The sequence below is a fragment of the Astatotilapia calliptera genome, chromosome 20, assembly GCF_900246225.1.
Source record: "Astatotilapia calliptera chromosome 20, fAstCal1.2, whole genome shotgun sequence".
Taxonomy (NCBI): Eukaryota; Metazoa; Chordata; class Actinopteri; order Cichliformes; family Cichlidae; genus Astatotilapia; species Astatotilapia calliptera.
Window position 1 is genome coordinate 15,148,235 of NC_039321.1, and position 23,708 is coordinate 15,171,942.

General features: G+C 37.8%; 1 protein-coding gene across 1 annotated transcript; it reads right to left on the reverse strand.

The window, feature by feature from the left end:
* Nucleotides 1-358: 358 nt before the first annotated feature.
* Nucleotides 359-22,396, reverse strand: hck (HCK proto-oncogene, Src family tyrosine kinase). Its single transcript, XM_026154161.1, has 13 exons — nt 22,198-22,396; nt 12,145-12,284; nt 10,043-10,076; nt 8,426-8,519; nt 8,172-8,267; nt 7,799-7,902; nt 7,157-7,306; nt 6,630-6,782; nt 6,301-6,483; nt 5,919-5,995; nt 3,909-4,062; nt 3,484-3,615; nt 359-2,608 (listed from the first exon to the last, which is right to left on the reverse strand). The coding sequence occupies exons 2-13, from the start codon at nt 12,274-12,276 to the stop codon at nt 2,406-2,408; spliced, it is 1,512 nt and encodes a 503-aa protein (XP_026009946.1). The 5' UTR covers nt 12,277-12,284; nt 22,198-22,396; the 3' UTR covers nt 359-2,405.
* Nucleotides 22,397-23,708: the final 1,312 nt, after the last annotated feature.

The following is a 23,708-nucleotide window of genomic DNA, read 5'->3' on the forward strand; positions in this document are numbered from 1 at the left end:
TTTGGGACAAGCAGCAAAAGAGAACAACAATCAAAATGCTGATAATGCTAATTATATTGCATGTGTAGCTCATTCTAAATTCCTTGTTAAACAACATATCATTTTGTTACCATCTCTGTCCAGTCAACGAAAAATTCACTTAAATAAACAATTATTTAAATTATTATTTATAACACAATGATGATGAAATCTGGTTGGAGACCCTTCTATGAACTTTTGTCTTAGGCCCCAGCAGACTCTCTCTAGACACATTTAATTAGGCATATGTCTGGGTTTATGGTGAGGTATCTTACAGGTAGTGGAATCATTGCTAGAGTCACATTTAAAATATGTTGCTTGCTGTTACACCAATACACACTTATAGTTTTTAAAGTAGTTTATTCCATTTCATGACAGTTGCATTGACAGAATCAAGCATCTCACAAATATCACAAGGGCTTTATATTGAAGAATTAAGAAAAACACTAAAGTATACTCAACTTTGTGAATATAACTATATACAGTGCTAGCAATGATTTAGTCATCATTGTAAATGAATCATACCTGTTTATATAAGAAAAAAAAGCTCTCATATGTTTTGCTCACAGTCCCCACTCTATGAATGGCATTAAATTTGTCACAGCATGAAATCGTTAAATCTTACTCCCCCCCCAAAAAAGCTCTTCTGACATCTGGGGCCCCTGAAATGCATTAGAACCACTCAAGTAGTAAACTTAGCATTGCTTTTAGTATATGATTTACTATTGCTGATCAACTACAAAAGAAATGCTTGTTGTATTGTGCAAGAAATCTACTATTTTCAAGATGAGACACATAATGTAAATAAAATAGAGCAGTCATCGTTCCTTCACAAAAACGAAAATAAAAGGCATTTGCTGTTAGGAAGACACTTCCATTGAAGATACAATGGCGTTCAGATCATAAAATTAGCAAAAAAGTCCAATGTGAAATGTACCTATGCACTGCTTTCTCAATAATTTAAGTAATAAAAGAGAAACATGCAGGAATCAACAAGCATCATTAGCTAAAGAGCCTGAATGTTTGCATCTCTTCATATATATCAATGTCTATACAGAATATATCGTACACATTAAGTCTGCAAGAAAGATCCACTGCAAAAGGCACTATAAAGAAGTAATGCTAAATCCACAGCATAATGAAAAGTATAAATAGTGCTTTTAAGCAGAATCAGCAAGACAATACCCGCTTTCCTGTGAAACACCACAGTTTTATGGGAGGAGGGGGGCAGTGGTGGGATTGCTTGTTTTATTATAGTTTTATTAGAGCTGAACACATTTTCCTGTGAACATCTGTGTTGTGGTTGATGGCTGGACAATGTGCGCTAGAGCATAACAGCAATCTCCAGGTGTTTGTGAATGGGGCCATGTTTGTGCTACCATAATATTTTGTGAGTGAGAGAGTCTGGTTTAATGTGAGCTTAAAAAAACCCTTCAAAGGCATTCGATGTTAGGGACTGTACACAAATTACAGTGCTGATAAGAACAAAAACACGCAGGGCTATTTATAGTTTGTTTTTGTTTAATAAAATAGTTTTCTGCCTCTTGCAAATTCACTCTTTTGTCCTTGCTCTTCTGAACTCTGCAGGCGCTCTTCACGTGCAGTGCATATACATATTACCCAGGAATCTTTTTTTCAAGGAACTAAAAGGTTACGTCATGCATTGGTGCACTCTAGATCTCCTTTTGGTTAGGCAAACTAGTCTGCTTGCACATGGAAACATTTTGAAGAGCTATGCCACAAACTTCTCCAGTCCTGACAAGTTGGTGTTATTTTAGAAAACAGAAAGGTTGAAAAACAGAAAGCTCCACCTCTAAAGTTCCTGGAATCTAGAGTTCCTGGACTTTGAGGGGGGAGGTTTGTCTGGTTTGTGCAATTCCTCCAGAGTTTCTGGAAATACGCTTTTCAGGAGACTCTTTCTGGTCCTTCTAACCCATGCCTCGCCTGCAAAGTGAAGTAATACAACTCACCCCTCCCAAAATGTCAGACAATGTGTCCTGTGCGTAACATTCAACTTCCTTACAGTAATCCATGATACGTCCAGTCTGTAATAAAATGACTACAAAAAAATGATTACAGGTACAAATGATGGATGTGTTTGTGCATCACTTATTATATCGGGGGCTGCAGATATAACAAACCTGTGGGACTATTAACAAAATTAAGAATCTTACATTGTGACTGCTTCCTTAAAGAAAACTTTCATGCCTCTATAATTGCTGTACAGTCCCTTATTACTAAGAATTATATGTTTATAAATTAGAAAAAGATTGAGACGCAGATAGACAGAACTGTAGAGATTGTATATATGTGTGTGTGACCTGAGCTGCATTGCTTCCTGTAGAAGTTACAGTAGGTGTGAATGGATGTGCTCTGAAACATTAGCCTCATGGCTGCTGCTGATACTGGCTCTCTGTGGCTGTGTAGAAATCCTCCAGGACGCTCTGCAGGTAATCAAAGGTGGGGCGGTCCTCAGGCTTGTTCTTCCAGCACTCCATCATGATGTCATATAGTTCCTTGGGACAGCTATCCATACGTTGCATTCGATAGCCCTTCTCCAAGTGGCGGATCACTTCTGGATTGGTCATACCTGAAAATAATGGAACAAATAAAAGTAAAAAGAAGAGGACTAATGTAGGAGTAAGACAATCTAGAGTGCTTTGGTGAAGGTGATAGTTCATTTGATTAGTTGGTCGATGAACAACTTTGATTCAGACTAAAAACTACAGGATGGACTCAAGAAAAATACTTATGGAAAATCTCTGTCTTTGTTAATGGATAGGTTTATCTATCGCCTATGGATAGCTTCTCCCTTCATGATAATAACATTCCAAACTAAGGCAGCTATGCTATAATTTTCCACTCAAGGTGACGTGGCTGCAGCGAATGAACTGTTATTTAATCTTAGTTGTACTAAGAGGAACTTAAAGAAGTCACTTGCTAACCTAAACTAGCATCCTACTTGTTATTACAGTATAGTAAGAATGCAATCTGCCAGTGAAGCTACCAAGCAAGTGCTAGCAATATCTGATAGATACCATTAGAGCACTTCCTCGTTCACAGACTGTACATACAGTAAGACAGGATTTGTTATTCAAAGCATGCCTCTGAAATTGCTGCTCCACCTGACTGTTGTCTACCTCAACTTTGTGTTTATCAGAGCAAGAACACTACTATTGTTCATCTTCTTTAATACAATGTGTCTGGGGTTTTTTTTTTTTAACATTCTTTAGATTCTTTAGTGTCCTCCTTAAGTATAAAGTCATGTGTTGAATATCTCTAGTAACATTCTAACTTTTTATACAGCCATGTTTATATATTCAAAAAAATCCCATGCTAGCTTGTTAGATTTATTGTCTTAGTAGGCCACTTTTAACCAAGTAAGCTTCTCCTGTTTACCAACTATTTGTGCAAATGTCCTGCTTTTCATGGGATTTGTGTCAAACTCTTGTGTTTTCCACTTACCAGGGTATGGTGTACGCCCATAGCTGATAATCTCAGTCAGCAAGATGCCAAAGGACCAGACATCAGATTTGATTGTGAAAGAACCGTAGTTTATGGCCTCAGGGGCTGTCCATTTAATGGGGAACTTAGCACCTGGTTGGAAATAATTGAAAACCCAGTTAGAATAGGAACTAATGTTGACAGTGAGACATCACTTGTCACCTAATGATACGGATCTCCTGGTGACATGTTTACAATGTGCAAACCATGAGGTAAGTCGCTCTTATCGTCATTCTCTGCTTGTTTTGTCATTTGGGTCGTAATCTGATATTTCACTGACACAAAGTCATTTCCCTTTGATTGATGAAACTGTGACTGCTGCTATTCCATCTGTTCTGGGACGATACTTGCCCGGATCTTTTGTAATAGGAAACATTGCGCTGTACCTTCCCTGGCTGTGTACTCGTTGTCTTCAATGATACGAGCCAGGCCAAAGTCGGCAATCTTGCACACCAAAGCCTTATTGACCAGGATGTTGGCAGCTCTCAAGTCTCTGTGGATGTAGTTCCTCTGCTCAATGTAGGCCATCCCCTCGGCAATCTAGAAACAAAAATGACAGAGGACAAAAAGTTGTTGCCAAAAATTAATATCACTGGCAAGGAAACACTGTTCCCTTTTTCTTTCAGTTCATTTTACTGCTGGTAATAATAGCAACAGATATTTTGCTATAATATGCATGAGGATTCACATGGGTACTCTTTCCCTTTAGCACCTTTGTGTTACTGCTTGATAAGATCAGCCTCTCTTGCTATCTGATCAATAAACTTGAAAAAATCAGTCATGGTATGATTTAATCAAAGTAGGTGACCTTTTTCCCTTCCCCTTCTCTCTCTGTTCTTTGTATTTAATAGGAACCACCTCAACAGCAACAGCAACAAATATGCATGCACCCCCACGGATTAACTGCAAAAACCTGGATGTCCCACTCTCTTTGAAGGTGGTATAGTTGTTAGATGGGCTATTTCAGAAACTGCTGATCTCCTGGGGGTTTCCCACGTTACCCTCTCTAGTGCAGAAGAGAAAATATCAGTTCCCTGAGCAAAAATGGCTTGCCTATGTCAAGTTAGAAGTCAGAGAAGGATGGCCAGACTGCTCTGAACTGATATGAAGTTTAACAACTTTAACCACTGTTTACAAAATGGTAAGCAGAAGAACATCTCTGAACACACAGATATTGAACCAGATGGGCTACTGTAGCAAAAACCACTTCATACTATATGCCACAGCTGTCAGCTAAAAACAGGAAACAGGCTGCAGGTCATGCAGGAGTTTTTTAGTACTAACTAAGCACTGTTTAACCACCACTGCTTATCTAATTAAAATGTTGTTGCTAAGCATGGTAAATGGCCTGTATTTGTATAACGCTTTACTAGTCCCTAAGGACCCCAAAGCGCTTTACACATCCAGTCATCCACCCATTCACACACACATTCATACACTCATGACCATGCCTTTATGACTATAGTGTGTGTATCTTCTCATATCTGCTTGCAGATAATCTCAAACTGCTTTTTACAATATCAGTTCACTCTAGGCTACTCAAAAGGCCTCAAAGTGATCAGAACTTAATCAAATAGAGCACTTCTGGCATGTGGTGAAACTGGAGATTTTGATCATAGATCCACTGCTTAACTGCATGAAGCTGTCATGTCAATATAGATCTAAATCTGTGAGGAATGTGTCCAGTACCTTGTTGAATCTATGCCACAAATAATTAAGGCAGCATTCGGAGGTGCCTTAATTACTCAATCAAGTACTAGCAAGGCGTAACTAAAGAAGCTGCTGGTGAGTGTGTTTGTTTTGTGTTTACTGCGAAAGACTGTTAGCACAAACTGGTGATATGTAGGTAAAACTAAATAGGATTTAAGTGGAATGGTAATTACAGTAAACTAGCCAGTTAGGGTAAAATAAGCACATATTCTCAAGGCACACTAGCTTCAAAGAAATGGTAGCTGCTTGAAAATTTGAATTTAGCCTGTTGATGTGTAACAGAAAATGTCTGTTTTTGAAGATTTACATTCATTCTTAAAATATTCAGCACAATAGCACAATGTAACCTGTAGTTCTTCTTTCATTGTTCCTCTTTGTAGTTAATATTTCCTTTTTTTCATTGACTAAACATGGTTGGAACATTTTGTTCGGTGTTACTGATAGGCCAGCACCATTACATTATCCTTCAGGGAGTTTTAATCATTTTACTTTGCTCAGTTTTACAGTTAGAATTTCTCACAGAGAACATCAACACAAGAGCTGAACTTTGAAAATGATTTTAATATTGGGACGTGTGCTTTGCACTGCATACAAACACAAGTTTCATTTACAGCCAGAAAACCAGGGAAACAGGTGGGACAAGCTTGCAAAAGCACCAGTACTGAATGTGACCAATATATTCTCACCTGAGCAGAGAAGTCAATGAGCTTTGGAAGCTGGACTCGGTTGCCCTCATCACTCTTTAAGAAGTCCAATAAACTACCTGTAGGCACACAAATGCAAAAGTATTAACAAACAGATGGCATTAGTTATTAAACTGATAATTATTATTATCACCCATTTTAACTATAGCCACTGCTTGTATTAGCTATGATCAGTTCATCTTTTTCAAATGTTCTTTTACCTCACAGCAAAGAGCATCTCCCTTCATTTTTAGTGTAACATAGTGTAAACATTTTGAACGTAAATGTCATGGGAAAACACTTTTCAAAGATGTTGCAGCAATCGCTGACATCAATAGCCCATGTGGACATGTACAAATACACACTCAGGCACACACACACACACCTTTCTCCATGAACTCAGTGATAATATAGATTGGCTCCTCTTTGCTGACGACAGCATGAAGTCGAACCAGTTTGTCATGTTGTAGAGTCTTCATGAGGTTGGCCTCCATCATGAATGCTTCCACTGACATGCTGCCAGGCTTCATGGTCTTCACTGCTACCTTTGTGTGTTTGTTGTATGTGGCTTAAAACAAACAAACAAACAAACAAACAAACAAACAAACAAACAAACAAACAAACAAACAAACAAAAAATTACGTTTAGGAAATGGATTTCTATCTAACATCACAATAAACAAATGGATTCTACAATGATGAAGATCTATCTCACCCATCCACACTTCTCCAAACTGGCCAGCACCGAGCCTCTTATCCAGTTTGAGTGAAGATCTTGGGATTTCCCATGCATCCTTCTCCCACGGCTTTTCAGGTTTTGGACTCAGGCATGGGTTAGTCAGGGACTGGCAGAGACCATCTCCTTGCTCTGTATGTAGCAGAATGAATATTTAGCAATTTGATTTTGTACCTCTGTGGTAGAAAAGTATAAAATAAGAAATAATGCTATTGAGAAATCATGATAGTAGTACTCGTCACAGAGCAATGCAATGTTCCACAAAGGCTGCCATATTAAAGTTGGCCAGCAGAGTGTGCTCTGCACTACTATAAGAATAATGTTCAGTGGAATGCAAACTAAGCTGGAGCTGCTTGGCCGCCCCCAAGAAGTCCCAACGTCAGCAATTCAATGCAAACAGAAGATAACCTAACTGTGCTATTAAAACACTGTGAGCACAGCTGTGAAAAGTTTGAATGAGTCAGCACTGGACTAGAGCGTGAGATTGGTTGATAGCTAGAACTCACTCTTGTAATGGCTGACCAGTTCCTGCAGGGTGCTGAAAGTGATGCGGGGAGAGATATAAAATCCTCCATTATCCAGTGTACGAATCTTATAATGCTTCACTGTGTCACCGGACTGAGGATCACTGTCCCTGACAGACAGAGAGTAGCTGCCTGTGGAAAAGGAGAAACAGCATCTTATCCACAGGGACTGTTCAAAGCAAATTAAAGCAACACACAAGAGGTCTAGCTTGAACTGGAGTGTCTTTTCTCTTGTTTTTGCTTCATTTAGGGAAACAGAAAAAGCTGTGAGCATCACATGGACATTCCATCACAATTTTAATTTCATTCACGCTAGTGTTAACAGGAAGTAATATGTCTAGTTTTCAGACACTTTGGAAACATAGCATTCATTTTCAAATGAAATATAAGTCTGCTAAAGTATCCTTTTATCACTTCTATAGTTATGACTCTAAATGCTAATATTAAAACTAACTAAAACTAACTATTAACATTAACAAGTAATTAGCCCATGTATATACTGTCCTTTGTTACAAAGAAATATTAATATTATTATTTTAATGTACGATTTGGTCCATGCTTCAACTTTCTTCTCTTAGCCAACAAAAGAACAAAGAGTGTCTTTCTCAAATATACATCACTTACCTTTGGTAGTCTCACTGTCTCGGATCATGAAGGATCCAATTTTGTTCCCAGGGGCCAGCAACTGCCTCTCAGCATCTTTCCTGCTTACGCCCTTAAAGAACCACCTTAACAGTAGGAAACAGATAAGTCAGTACTGAAACCTTGTAGCGGCTATTTTGTATATGCCCTCATTTTACCTTCATATTGTTTTCTGTGTTACCAAGTTCATTTTCAGTTTAAAAACGTGACATCTAAATATGTTTAAATATGTTTAGCTTACATAATGCTCATTTCCCTATTATCAGTAATAACACTATGTCATGTTATTCGTTTTACTAGTATGGTACACAAGTGTGTGTGCATGTGTTTTTGTGTTCAGAGTGAGTCTGCTTACTCCTCTGCCTCCAGAGTATCTTTGGCTACATAGTTACTGGGGATGTAGCCTTCCTGACTTGTACTGATTAACATAGCTCTCCACCACTCGCCTGATCTGCAGAGAGAGTAAAAGACAGCATCTGTGAAGACTTAACAGAAACATGGCAAGTCAGAAGTGTCACAAGTCCCCAAACTAAATTTGGAACACGGAACAACCTGATAACTCTTCAAACCGCAAATAATATAAACCATCTTTTTTGTGGTTGAACTTACTCCTCTAAGATTTTCAGCTTATCTCCCTTCTTGAAGCCAAGGTCTCCCTCATGAATGGCCTCATAGTCGTACAGTGCCATGGCAATACTCTCCCCTAAAGCAGAAAAAAGAAAGCAGAGGAAGGCCTCATGCACTGTTGCTGTCATGTGCAGACTAAAACTTTTTTTCATTTCATTTTTTCATTGTCACCTTAAATTATGTGCATGAGGTTTTTGGCCAGTACTCCTAATATGTGAGAGCGACTGATTGTTCTGTTTGTTTCAGCACTAGGTTCACCGTTTTCTGGCTACAAGACTGACTTCTTTGTATGCTTGATAATAATAGCAATAGGGTTAGTTTTGAAGGCCTGCGTGGTGAGGCAGTGTGAGGGGTTATCGCTCTGCACACACACGCTGAGTCTTCTTCCTCTTTCTGGCATAAAAGACATAGCTTTCTGCATCTAACCAACACTGACCTACATCTTGGTTTTTTAAATGTGACATATCTATTCTCATATATCTGCAGTGTTGGTCAAGTTACTTGAAAAAAGTAATCAGTAACTAATTACTGATTACTCCCCCAAAAAAGTAATCCCGTTACTTTACTGATTACTTATTTTCAAAAGTAATTAATTACTTAGTTACTTAGTTACTTAGTTACTTTTTAAAAACACGATTTACAACCTGAAGAGGTGATAAAGTGATAGATCTTTCAGCCCAATTCTACTTTTTCTACATAATCCATCATACAAAATGTAATCAAATGGAAAAGTCTCTTTTTTTAACTTGTTTTATCAGTTTTAATCTTTTAACTTTATGCATCAAGCAAAACATTTAATTATATGCAACATTCTCTGACTTGAATAAATTAGTTTAACATTTAAACCTATTTTATACACATTCCAGCACATAAAATAAAATATTTTTTGTGTTTTCACTCACTCTTTCAAACAGATGCAAGTAAAACACAGCAGAAAATAAATAAAGTCAAAGACTCAGCGGTCCTTTTGCTCTATTTTCACCTGTAAAGCAGGAGCAGGGTAGGCGGAGGGTTACCCTGGTGCAGGTGTGCTGCGGTCAGTTGAAGAATCCGCGCGAGTGTCTCTGTGAGTTTCCCATTACGTCGTAGCTACTCGGTGCTTGCTCGGAAGTTTAGGGGTTTTTTTCGCTGTAAAAAGAAGTTTTCTTCCCACGCACGATGGACGCTAATGTTTTTGTCACTTTTTATGGAATCAAACTCAAAGTAAGGTCAGTACTTCCACACTTTAAACGCGGCACGCTCATACTCTCTCCCGCACTCGATATATTATCCATTGTTGATCTGCACACAGCTGCTGTCACCAACGTCGCACTTGCTTACGTCACTGTCATGAGACATTCTCGCAAAAAAAAATCACGGTTTTAGTAACGCAGTAACGCAGCGTTCCTACGGGAAAGTAACGGTAATCTAATTACCGATTTTGCAATAGTAATCCCTTACTTTACTCGTTACTTGAAAAAAGTAATCAGATTACATCTGTGACATGTATTTGTGATGGCAAGGAAAACACCTGTAACTGGCTAAACGTGCTACTGTAATAAAAGATGTGGAATGAAGTCCCGACATGTTAGTGTTGCTGTACGTATGAGTGAGACTCACCATCTGCAATGTTTGCATTGGAAGGCATTTTGGCCTGTGGAAAGACAGATAGAAAAAAAAAGTAAGTTCTTTCAAATAATCATTTCAAAATCTACAAGAAAATTGTTTAAAGCTGTAGTAATTATTACAAATCCTGCACAAAACACTAGTGCAGGATTGGACAACAAGTCTAATTTTTAGTTAAAAATTGGACTTGTTGTCCACCCACTTCCTGGTGGTATTATGATGTCACATCATGGTAGTTATTCTCTTCAAATTCAATAATAATAAACTACTGTACAATTTGAATGAAATCAAAGTTATCTGAAATCCATAAAATTGGGTTATGAATTGAATGTGTGTGATGACATAGCTTAAGTACTGTCACATGCCTCATGGCCATTAGGTTCGAGCACATTAATGTGCTTCAATAAAATAACTGGTTCTTATTCTACATGGGTTTTTTAAAACTCCATGCTGGAGGCATGTTACTGAAAACACACATTTCGAAGGAAGGAAGGACTTTATCATATCAAATCTAGAAATCTAAATGTGGTACAGAGTAAATTTTGTTTGAGGTTTCTGACATGTAAGTCGGCTCTTCGTGTCACACAGTTTTTGACACAAAGTGTTAATTTTTTTTACAATGATAAAAATAAACAGAGTTATGTAGAAACCAGGCGTGTAGATGTAACATCTGTATATTTAGACATCTGTAAAAGAATACTATGTGCAAGTCGAGAGCTGTCTTATCCCTTTTCATTCTACATCTCCTAGCTGACTGCTGTGCTCTGCTTCTTCTTCTGTTACTTCCTCTTTCTTGACTAAGGGTGAAAGAGATGTTATAGTCAGTACACAGGAAACAGTAGCCGGAAGAACCGCACTTACCGACCGCAGCACTGCTGCTTACCCGTGCCACAGATCAAAGTCTGGCCGGTATGCAAACTCACAACAAGTCACAGGCTAGTTAAGAGTGTGTGTTGTCACGCATATATCCTTTTTGAGTAGCACAAGAGAAGTGACTCCTATCACTTCTGAATCAGTGAAATGTGTTCTTACTCTTCTGTATCATTAAAGTAAAGTAGTACTTGTAATATGTTATGAATAATAATTATTTGTCTTTTAAAGCCAAAAATCTGTCTGCCCCTTTTATTTGGACCAAAACAAAAAATGGAAAGTACTTTCTGTTTATTTACTACAAATATATTTCAGTTTGATTCTACTTCCGAGCTACTGCACTTATTTGCCAGCTGTTGTTTATTTTAAGACGTCAAACATTAAAGAAAAAGAGGTACATTTATCAAGCGCTTCTCTAAAAAAAATTACATTACGTGGAAAACGGAATGTACATATGAAAAATAATGGTATGTTATCATTTTCCATTTGTGGCCAACCATTAAGTTAAAAGCCACTGGGTTAAAGTGTCCAGTAGCATTAAGTAGCTACAACAGTCACTTGCTAGGGGAAGTTGCGTATTCCTTAACTGGTTGGTGAGTGGCTGCTGCCTCTCACTGGTCACAAAGAGGGTGCTACAGCGTGCATGCAGACAACCTGCTATTGTTACCTTTGGGTGACTAAGGCGATCGCCTGGTGACCAAAGCAGGATTTTTTTTTGGTGCAGCACACCAATCAATCACTTGTCAGCTTTTTTTTATGGTGGTTACAATAGGGTTACTGAGCTGTATTGATGCTTTCATAATGACTGCCTTCAACCACTTGCATATTGGTTGGAAAAGGCCCTTTGAAAAAGGCCTGTGTGACTGGGGTCTAACCTAAGACTAAGGTAAATAATGATCAAAAATTGGTGGTATGAGTGAATGTGAACATAAATGGCTGTCTGTCTCTGTCTCTGTGATGGACTGGCCACCTGTCAGAGGTGTACCCTGTACCTTGTCCTATGAGAGCTGGGATAGACTCCAGCCCAAGTTCAGTCAACAATTATGGTAAAATTATATTGCTAATACTGTTGCGAGTTAGACCAGTAAATACTTTTACAGTACATTTAACATTATTTAAGTGTGTCATCTAGTAGAACCTAACATATAGCCAGTGGAGGCAATAGAGGCTAATTGCAGGCTAACAATATGAAACACTTTATGCTGTGACATAAATTGACTACTTACAGCTTTATTCCCAGAGTTTCCTGTGGTTGGGTCTTTGACATAGTGGGCAGTCTGTGCTCGGTTCTGCAGATCATCATTACCCGTTCCTTTGCTGTGAGGCTCCTGCTCCTTTTTTGAGCCCACACAACCCATGGTGCCTTCTGCAAGATAACAACAAGAGGAGAAACAGCAAGATGTGAAAGTGTGGACATCAGCAGCATTTTTCAGGGTATTTGCCCCCTAAACTTAATAACTAGTTGTGCAACCTTTGGCAGAAAAACAGCAATCAAGCATTTGTGATAACTGTGGAGGACTTTTGGCCAGTTCTTCTTTGCAGAATTGTTTTAATTTAACCACACTGGAGGGTTTTTGAGCATGAATGGCCAGTTTAGGGACAGTTACTTTTACACAGCATTGTATTGGTTTTATTCAGAGGAGAGTGGAGTGTGCAAAATAAATTAATATAGTTTAAGAATTGTGGAATTTTAGTATCAAAAACGGCAACAAACAATATGATTCTAGCTTTTCGTACACAGAAGGAGTTAGGATGTTTAAAAAGCACAAGATTCATAATAAATGTGTAAAGCAGTGGTTCCCAAACTTTTTTCGCTGGCCCCCCCTTTGTTTTACAGAAAAATGTTCGCCCCACACACACATCCATATTTTGCTCAATTGAGGTTAATTACACACCTCAAACATTTAGTAAACAATTAAGCAAATACAAGTAAACTGCAGGTAGTAATAAAATAAACTACTAACTCTTTTACGCTACGTCCACACCTACACGGGTATTTTTGAAAACGCAGCTGTTTCGTCCACACGTAAACGGCGTTTCGAATCACTGAAAAATGAAAACTCATTTTTTGCGTTTACGTGTGGACGAGGAATACAGAGTTCGTCATGCAACGTTAAAGGTATGTGCCTTTTTTCACCTCACGCTGTGCGCCACGTTATTGTTTACGTGAGAGGAATTGCAGAATGGCAGATAGTCAGATTAACAGTATTTTGTCTCTATCTTCAGGTTTTACACGCTTACATATAAACACACAGTTTCTGTCCCTCTATTTAGAAAGGCAGAGGCGTCACGGTTTGATTATTTTACATGTAGTTGTTTTTTTCCTGTGTAATAATGTTCAACATTGCTATCAATAAATTTTTCAAAAAAATGCCTCTCTGTGCAAAATGAGTTTAAAAACATAAACAGCTGTGGGATACTGTTTGTCCTGATTTAGACAGGGGGAACAAACTGGCAGGATCAGCCTGATGTTATTTATATCCCACTGTAACTTTACTGTATAAAGAGCAAACATCTCCAAAATGTCAGGAGTAGTTAGTCATTACAACAAGTGTTTGTGAACTAAAAATCAAGAATGTGGAATACTGTTTGTCCATGATTTGAAGAGCCCAGGTGTGCTCCCGACGAAGGAAAGACCAATTCTGCAGGGGAGACCAAAGGGAAGATATGCTTCTCCATATTTTCTAGTCTTTGGCTTAAAATAAAGTTGGTTTGGAAACATATTCAGCTATGCTTCATCTCCTGCTTTGCGTTTGTGTTGGCTCCCCGTGCTAGCAGTGTCCAAGCATTGTTTTAAAAAAAAAAAAAAATTCCCTTTTCATGCAGCGCCCCCCCTGCAATGGCTCTGCGCCCCCCCTAGGGGGCAGGCCCCACACTTTGGGAAGGTCTGGTGTAAAGAGTTAGCTAGCTTCTCTTACACATATAAGCTTAATAAATTATTTCTCAAATGACCTTTGAAAGAACTGCAGAGGATTCTTCGCTTAGTTAAAGTAAATCCAGATCCTTCCTTGTAAATATAAGCCGAATATTAATTTGATTACAATCGTTAATTTTTGGTTTTTACTGCCGAATAGGGTTGTCCACACAGGAAACAACTAAAATCAACCAATACCTCATCACAGCTCACAATTAAACTTCATGTATCATGTTTTTGCTATGTGGATAAAAGAAAAGAGAAGTAACTCAGGGGGGTGGCTGAGGTGAATGGATGGGCCAATGTTACTTTGAACACGGGAGGCTGGACTCCAAACCAAAACTCAGCATTAGACATTATCTCAACCCAACTGCTCTTACTGTAAATGTACTGAGAAAATTCTCTCATTTTGGGTGTGTAACGTGGGAAAACAGCATGTGAAGATATATGTGTCGCCACAGACGGTAGACTGAGAAGAGAAAGATGCCTTAAAACTCAGATGACCATGAGTAAATGTTTTTGACACACTGCAGGCTTCTGCGAACTCCACACTACTGCTGTTTATTCTGAATAATTCATATGTTCTCACACATGTTCGTGACTCACTTGATGATGTTTGCAGTTTTGGCAAGTAAGTCTTTCTGTGTCATGTGCCAACAAAATAATTTCCACACAAGTCTCTGTTATTCATCTGTAACATCTAGGGAATGCATCCTTGTATCACACTGTTTCAGCGCATTTATGTCTGTATATGTAAATGTGCATGCAGATAAATGGAACAAAGTTTTACAGGAACAAGAACAAAGAGAGAGTCTGTGATAGGAGATGGACACTGTGTTTGATAGCACATGCACAGATAGAGAGGACACAAGAGAGACAGCTGTTCATGTCTGATCTCCCGCCACCTCAGAGAGGCAGATTATCGCCCTGAGCAAAGGAAGCCTAAACAGAAAAGCCACAAAGCAGCAAAAAACATCAGCGGTTACAGAATTTTTCATGTTTTCTCCAACTGGCTGTTGATCTGTTCTGGAAGCTGCAGATTATTATGGCCAGCAATAATTACCATACTGTCAATTATGCACAGTGGCGAGCAATGGAAAATGTTTAGACACAGGAAGTGGTGTTACTGAGGTCAAAATTGGTGGCGTTAACATATTTACTTCCCCTTTTCTCTGCTCCAAACCTTGTTCCTCTTCAGATGTCTACTTGAGGCCTCTTTGACTTCTTTAATAAAACTCTCAGTACAATACCTCTAGATAATGAACAGTCATGGTGCCGCAGTTTTACTAATGCAAAATTAAAATTAGCGAAACAGTAAAAGAGAGCTTTTTACTCTGTGAAAATGCAACTGTCAGTGTCTTGCCCACATGTGACGCACCTACAAGACACTTCAAAGACAAACCAACTCGTCCACACAGCCTGAATCAAAAGTGCCAGCAAAAGTGGAAAAAAACCTCAGTTCTCAGGCTGGGATGTTGGTGCATGAAGTCCTGACAGCGCTTCACATTGCAGCATAATTTTAATATCACTGTATCCAGTGATAATATCCTAAATATGTCTCATCGCCAGTACGTGCAGAATCTTTACAAGAGTATAATATCAGTCTGATTGTGTGGGTGCCCAGTTGTTGCTGTGCCCTTGCTACCAGTAGGTGAGAGCTGACAAGCATCACAGTGACTTTAACTTTAAAAGCTGCTTATCCTATTCAAAGTATTATGAACACAGAAACGACTTTTTCAATTACATCTCTGTAACACTCAATATGCAATAAAAAGAACAGCAAAACATTTTTCTCCAAGAGTTATCTACTGCAATTAAGCTCTAAAGTTAAAGACAAGATCTGTTTTGCAGATAATTCAAACTGATCAATTTGCTAAGAGTAGCTTATTGCAGATATAGTGAATGGTTTACAGGATTTTTTTTCACTAAAAAAAATAAAAGATTAAATGTGAAGCATAAATGCATGAATTTGGTCTAATGGCCTTTAGAATACAAAAAGTCAGATTGTGCAGAAGTGTATGGGAAAGCAGATCTCTGTAAACACTTTCACGAGGGGTGACTCATTTGGATAATTTAAAGTCTGCCTAAAAAAACAAACCTTTGATGCTTTTAATTTTTTTTTCATGAAGTAAGGTCCCATTAGAGTCAGAAAGACAGATAAAGCTGTGCATTGTTTAGAGCGGGCCTTATTTTGTGACACGTAGCTACCGCAGTGTTCCTGGGTTTCTCATTCAGATCTAGCCCTTCGCTTGTCATGTCTGGTTTCAAAACGGCAAGATGGTGACAGTTAAAATGCCCTGCTAGGGCCTCACAATGGGGCCACTTTACAGCTGTGCGCAACATTTTTAGATCTAAACAAACTTAAAGGCAGCTTTATAAACCCGATTTATCTCATAAATACTCTTTGTGGTAGCAGATGATTCAACTTGCTGTTAATCCCAGTGCTTATATTCTGCCCGTACATTACAGATACATGGATGCTACTCTTCACTGGAACACCTTGGAAAACAAATCCACTAATGACTTTACTGTAGCTTCTATTTGGAGCTTTCTGTCAATGAACAACAGCAAAACTGTGTTAATCCTAATGGACTGTGCCTCCAGGTTATGAAAGCTGGGAGTGTGAGGATTATCAGTTCTGCAATAGAAAGACCTTGGATTCTTAAGGGCCTGGATGTTGTATTTTGTTAGAAAGAAAAATAAATTTCCCAAAAAAGCTAACCCTTCTCAAATAACGAGGTTGTTGAATGTAACTGCGGTAAAAATTGCGTGCTCATCCACTCTATCATTATGGATTAGAGGGGATGACGACTCCTCACATCAGAGAATTTCTCCTTTTTTCATGTGTTTTCTGAGAATTCTGAAAATTAACATAAATATTAAACATACTGATTAGAACACACTTGTTTCTTTGAAGAGTATAAGAGAAAAAATGACAATGCAGTCATTGTCATTTTTTCTTAACATGAAGCCAACTGAGTTTAACCAGCAAAAAGAAAGTATTTCTAAAGACTACTAATTAACATATATTGCTTTGACAGTACTTAGGAAATACAAATATAACGGTAAATGATAGCACAACCAAAGTGCGTGAAGTCATTGAAAAAAACAAAACACAAAAGTCTGAACTGATGAACTTCAGATATGCTGTTAGGCCTCCCACATACATTTATAAATAGTTGCCATTTCTGGATCTGGATCCATTTTGCTAAGGGGCTGTTGACTTGGGCTGCTAACCCATCTCTACCTAATAAAAACTTAATGTTATGTTACCATCTTTAGTGCTATGCTAAGTGAAATAATAATATATTTTCTAACTAAATTAAGAGAAAGATGTTGACTAGTCCAAAATAAACTATACATAAAGAAATGATCAAACCACTTTACAACAATGTAATTTCATTGTGTCCTGACAATCTTGAAAGACCTCTAACCACAGACACGTGGTGCCACTCCCCTAAACAATATGGCAAGTATACTGAGATACTGTTCTTATAAATAGTAGAGGCCAAAGAGATCTCTCTCTCTCTCTCTCTCTCTCTCTCTCTCTCTCTCTCTCTCTCTCTCTCTCTCTCTCTCTCTCTCTCTCTCTCTCTCTCTCTCTCTCTCTCTCTCTCTCTATATATATATATATATATATATATATATATATATATATATATATATTTATGGGCTTCCCCAGATTTAACACTTCATGCTGAGGCAACTGATAGTCATTACACAAGTCATGTCTGCATAAGTCTTTAATCAATATTGCGCTATTAATCCACTAAATGTTAAACTATTGATTTTAGATTCTAAGAATGGTCTTCATAACAACAAGGTAGCAATACAGTCTAAGCAAAACAGAAAATAAATAAAAAATTGTGTATATAAAGTAGGCTAGCAAAACAAAACCACAACCGTCTCGTCTGTTATGATTCTCACACCTACAAATGTTTACACTAAATGTGAAGCACAGACCAGAATGGAAACATAACTACATCTGTAGTAGTTGTTGTGAATGGCTCACCAGTCACCACCTATAATTCATCTACTTCTGCAGCAGACAAGGAATGAAGCCCCTAATTAGTGATTCATCTCATCAAAGTATACAAAAATAAGTGGTAAATGAACATGGATCCTGTGTAAATGTGAACGTGTATCAGTTTCTGTTGTGTAAAAAATAAAAAAACTTGGTTAAAAAAATGCTTTTATGGCAATTTTGTTTTCACCTTTTATTGGGGATACAAAAGACAAATTCATGGGAAAATTCTTATGCTTTGACTACGCCATCAGTTTCAGTTCTGTGCCTATGCTGTTCTCTTATTGTTTTTTCTCCTCAGCTTGTGGCCGAGACCACATCAACCTTCAAAAAAGCACTATCTGGAACAATGGCTTTGTTAAACCTGTAAAGTCACCTTGTTTCTTTAACAGTAAAATCTTAAAAAACACATGGCGTCTAATGATAGAAATCCCAAATCTATATCTAGTTATCAATCTCCACCCATGAAAAACATGATTTTAATCACAGCAACAAAAGATAAAGTGTGGAGTTTGACACAAGGTTATGTCCCAAAATACTTTTTGGGAAGTAAACTTACTTTCTTGTAAAGAGTTAGCAGGGAGTTTTACCACTCCTATGTGCTCAAGTTAAAAAGAGGCTATGGCGAGGAACCTGTAACCTTAGCATCACGACTGGAAATTGGCTTAAACAAATAGCATAACTCTGAGTCGTCATGTATATATACATAAATATACATAAATATAGGTTACATTAAGATAAAGATAAACAGCCAGTGATGACTGAATCACCGTATGTTGTACGTTACATTTCAGTTCAAAACATCACAAATTGGTGCGCTGTGGTAAAACTATCGTGACTTTATGAACTCATGTAAATGCCCCACTGTAATCACAGCCAGTATTTTTTTCATTATCTTTTCTTTTAAATAAATTAACTGTATTTTAAAAAAATGTTCTTTCTGTTTGTTTTTTGCTGCATAAAAAAAATTATATGGGCACTGATGGTTTGACAGAAGAGACTTTTCTTCATCATGTATTTAATTTAAACACCACGGCGGCCCTAATAAACAGTCATTAAAAAACTTTAAAGGCAGACTGCACATGTGCTAAAGGAGACTTGAAGACGACGCATGATAGCATGATGAATCTGACTTTATCATCTGAGATCAGCTTGGCTCATCTACTTTAAAGACACCACTGACTGTCAGCATTTTTGACCAGACCAAGTAAGGCTGCCATGGCAAAAACCCTGTACTGACTATTTCTTTTTGTCTTTTTGCTTATGAATTCACTTTTTTTATTAGAAGGAGGAACTTATAATTTCTTCTTTCATAAATGATGCGGTAAAACTCTATAATAAGCACTTTGTTTTTCAATAGCAACGTCTATAATATGACATCACTTTTGGAAAACATGCACCGTGTCTTTCAGAAGAGAAATGCTGCCTTTCAAATTATGCATTTTTGATCTGAGATAAGAAAACATATTGGCTCCCTAGCAAGTGATTTACTTTGATAATACCAACTTCTGAAAGCATATAAGTGAGGGTTAACCTTATGATTACGAGCTCTGATTGCAACTTTAAAGAATTTGTAATGAACAATTAAACTAAGATACTTATTCAGTAATATCATATATGGATGTTGACAGTATAACACCACTGTGTCTTCTAACTGACTCAGTCTCTATGGCTGGCAGTGTAAAGGCCCAGCTCAGAATTAGCAACTGATATACTATGCAAATGAGTACCACTCCTAACACTAGGCTGTGTATTCATAAATATATGTATCCATTTTATAGACCCTATTGCAGACTTGTATTTGGAGGCTATCTGCTTCCTTTACCTGTCTGAGAGGTGACAGGTAAACAGGTGAGCAGGTATCAGGCTGCTTTAATGCTCATGGCTTTAAGGAAGTATCTCATTTATTATCCTACATTTAAACTAGTCTGCTACAGCAACAAACATGAGCAAAAACTCTCTCAAGGGACAGAGGAGTGGAATTATTCATGTGTGCCTTGTTGGGCGGCCTTTCTTTTTTATGAAAAAGCTGCCAAGCTGTGTTTGTAGCTGTTTAGGACTGCCTCAGGCCATAACAACATCACCTGCCAGCCTGGCAAGGGACCAACAGAAAGAAAGAAAGAAAGAAAGAAAGAAAGAAAGAAAGAAAGAAAGAAAGAAAGAAAGAAAGAAAGAAAGAAAAAAAGAAAGAAAGAAAGAAAGAAAGAAAAGAAAGAAAGAAAGAAAGTTGACATCGTGTCAGCCTGGTGGGTTACTCCTGTGCATCTGTGTATACTGCTGGCACTCAATAACACCTAATAAATTTGGCTGATAGACACATGGCAATCGAAATGTGATAAAACAAAATAAAAACATATACTTTCTATATGAACAAACAATTTTATTTATGGTTTGATTCTTATTTTATTATTATGTCACACAAGTATGACAGGTTTGGGTAACAAAGTTATAATCAGTGTAAGGTTGCACTTATTAACTTGCACGCTTGAAAATAATATCTAGTTTAGGTGGTTTAATGTTATCTGTCATTAATTTCTGAGTTCTCAGAGAAGTCCAATGTGTCTGCTCAAATTTGAACATTAAAAAAAAATTAATTTTTCATTTGCCAAATAGATAACTAGAGAGATGTTTTCTGTTTGTTTGTACAGTATTAAACAAGTTCAACAGATTTCTAAAATATTTGTTTTTTATTGCTTTTATGACCTGTCGTCCAGTAAATCTTGAAGTAAGAGAGGATTGTCTTCTAATAACTGATCTTTCATAGATCAAATGACTGTAGTCAAGTGTACAGCATTTTAAGAGGACCTTTTCTTATTGACTGTCATGCTGTACAATTCTACTGGTCGATGTTTATTTTACAGAAGTCCAAAGTTTCATAAAAAGACCCCACCGCTCAGGCTTCAGACTGCTTCAAATACTTAAAAAAGCTGAACCGTGAATCACAAAGATGAGCAAGGGGAGGTACTCTCACTTAAATGATGCTAATTATATAAACCGGTTAGTCATCTTATTAGAGAAACTAAAATCAGTTAGCAGAATATTGTAAACCATGTTCAATAAATGTTACACATTAAGTTCAGTTGAAAAAAACAATAAAAAATTTGCATTTTTTTCCACTTCACGGAGTCACTTCTTCATTTACAGCAGTGGCTTCTGGGGACATTTTGTACCCGATAATTCTGCACCCAGCGACTTTATAGGGTACTGACTGATTCTCAGTTTTCATCTTTATCAAACAACAAACAACGAAGACTTAACATACATTAATGTTAACACATTTAAAGCATATACACCAGCTTTCCATCATGAGGGTTTAGTCATTAGTCAGTCTCAGAATTGTGTTTCCTTCCAAACTAAACTAACAAACTAACTCATATAAATGTCATGATCAGGATAAATCGTGATTATGTGAAATGACGTGTTTGGAAAAGATGTAAAACTCAGTATGCTATATACATAACATACGTAACAGATCGATTCCACTTCGACTGTGTAATACATAAATTTGAATACAAATTAACTACAAAATTATTGTTTCATGTTTTGTAATGTAATTAAAACAACTGGGTTGCAATAACCCTTTAATTTTCCGTTTAGGACATTTTCGAAAAATGACGCTGAAGTGACTTCAGGCCTATTAATGCAAGACAAGACGAGGTATTCAGCTCTACTAAGTACTGTGATGTAATATCGGCATTTCTGCGGTGTGTCTAACACCTCCGGACTTTCTTTTAGTGCAAGTCTGTGGGGTAAGAGCAGGAAAATACAAACAATTGTCTTCCCCACACTGCAATCATATCCGTCGTCTTCCTTTAGGGGCTTTGATTCTAAACCCATTCAACGTTTAAATTGAAAGCTGGTGTATAAATAGAGAACACAAGTGAAACTAGTCTTGTTTCTGGTTTAGTCTAGATGGACATTCTAAAAATAACTCCCATGCACCCACTCACACGCACTGTCACAAACACGGTAAAGGACTTCAGACCCTCGTTTTAAAAGATTTTCACATTTAGAAAGTGACGCGGGACACTCTGATAAAGGTGCTTTACTGCTGTACATCCCGGTAACACGGCCCACCGGCTCATCATCGCAGTTTATGCACCGTGACTTCTGCAGGCGGTGGCTGTCAAGCACCGTGAACTTCCTCTTTTTGGAAGTGAGCATCGCCTTTATAAAACTAAAAACTTGTCGATGATCAAACACCCACTTTCCAAGTCTTAAAAAATATTTTATTGTAACCTTTTTACTTCCTACCGTTATCTTTTTTGTGTGTTTTTGTTAAAATTTGTACATTATACCCTCTCACTCACAACACAAGCGAACACATAACAGGACACTTACCGCGCTTTAGTCAGTCGCTTCGACTAGTATCTCTTTGGTTATAAATGATCTTCTAAATTTGGATGAGCGGGTGTCGAATATTCCTCATTTCTTTTAAGTGAGTTCCATCCCTTCCTAACTCGTGTGGGTCATTCCGGACACGTTGACAGGGCGGCGGAGCGCAGCGCACTGGACTTGCAGGAGGAAGTTTAAGCTGTACGCATCTGAGGTGGGGGAAAGAGGAACAAGCGCACACCAATCGTGCTCTTGGTTTCACTGGCTGAAACAGCCGCTGGTGCCTTTGATACTTTGATGGACTCCAGAGCAGAGAGCTACCAAACGCAGGAAGTTGCATCAAGTTTCTTAACTACTGAGAGTTTGTATTTCCAGTTCAGTTTACATACTTGATAACATCTCCTGCATTTTTGCCATATTTGGATTAAAAACCTAATCCAGGTCAGATGGAAAAGGGTGGCTGTGCACAGGGAAGAGTGGATGGATTGGTTCACAGATGCGAGAGGAACATTTGCATGATGTGCGGGATGGCTCGAACAGGTATTCAAATAGTAGTTTGACAGCTATCGTGCTCAGCAGGTCGTTCTGGGGCTGGAGGCAGGCCAGGCAGCAGAGGGAGGAGGGGTAGGCGGTTCAGCCCCGGGGTAACAGCAGCGGCTCAGCATTAACACATGAGAGAACGCTCCCAGCTATAATCCTTAATCAAGAGTCAGGATTAGATTAGAAACGAAGTTCCCTCTGTCTCTCCACCTCCCGAGCAGAGACGGGAGGTGGAGGAGGGGAATCAGGATAAGAATAAAAGGGATAACATTAGTAAAATAAACAGAGAAAGGTACAATCGGGGCTTAGGATCGAATGAAGATGATCCTAGATAAAAACAGGGATGAAGGATTAAAGAGGCAGCTGCGGATGACCTGACTTTGTGACTGCAGATGTAGTGAGCCTTTTCTATTCTAAGGTACAGGCTTCACTTTGTGACTCTCATTAACTTCAGTGAGAAAAGTTCCTCATTTAGCCTGTGAAAAGCCAATGTTAAATTATTAACCCAGACACAGTCAGAGTAAACTGATGGGTAATTTGTTAAAGTGTTGTGGAGTTTTAATATCTTTATTGGGCCTTTCCATAAGGAAAACAACAACAACAACAACAACAACAACAAAATAAGCCAGAGTGAGCTTTATCTAATAACACCAAGCTTGCACACCCTGATAGATCCAAATGAACCCTTTAGGCAGAAATGACTACTACCACAACCAAATTTCAATCGACAACTTCTTATCTTTGCGAAACCTTTTACTTGTCATTGCTCCTTTTTCTGATTGCATCGAAATTTTGATGGCCTAGCATGAATTCATTTCATTCAATTCTGTGTATTTATTTATTGAAACAAAAGTCACGTCAAAGTATTTATATTATATTATATTATATTATATTATATTATATTATATTATATTATATTATATTTTTATATTTTTATATTTTTATATTTTTATATTTTTATATTTTTATATAAATAC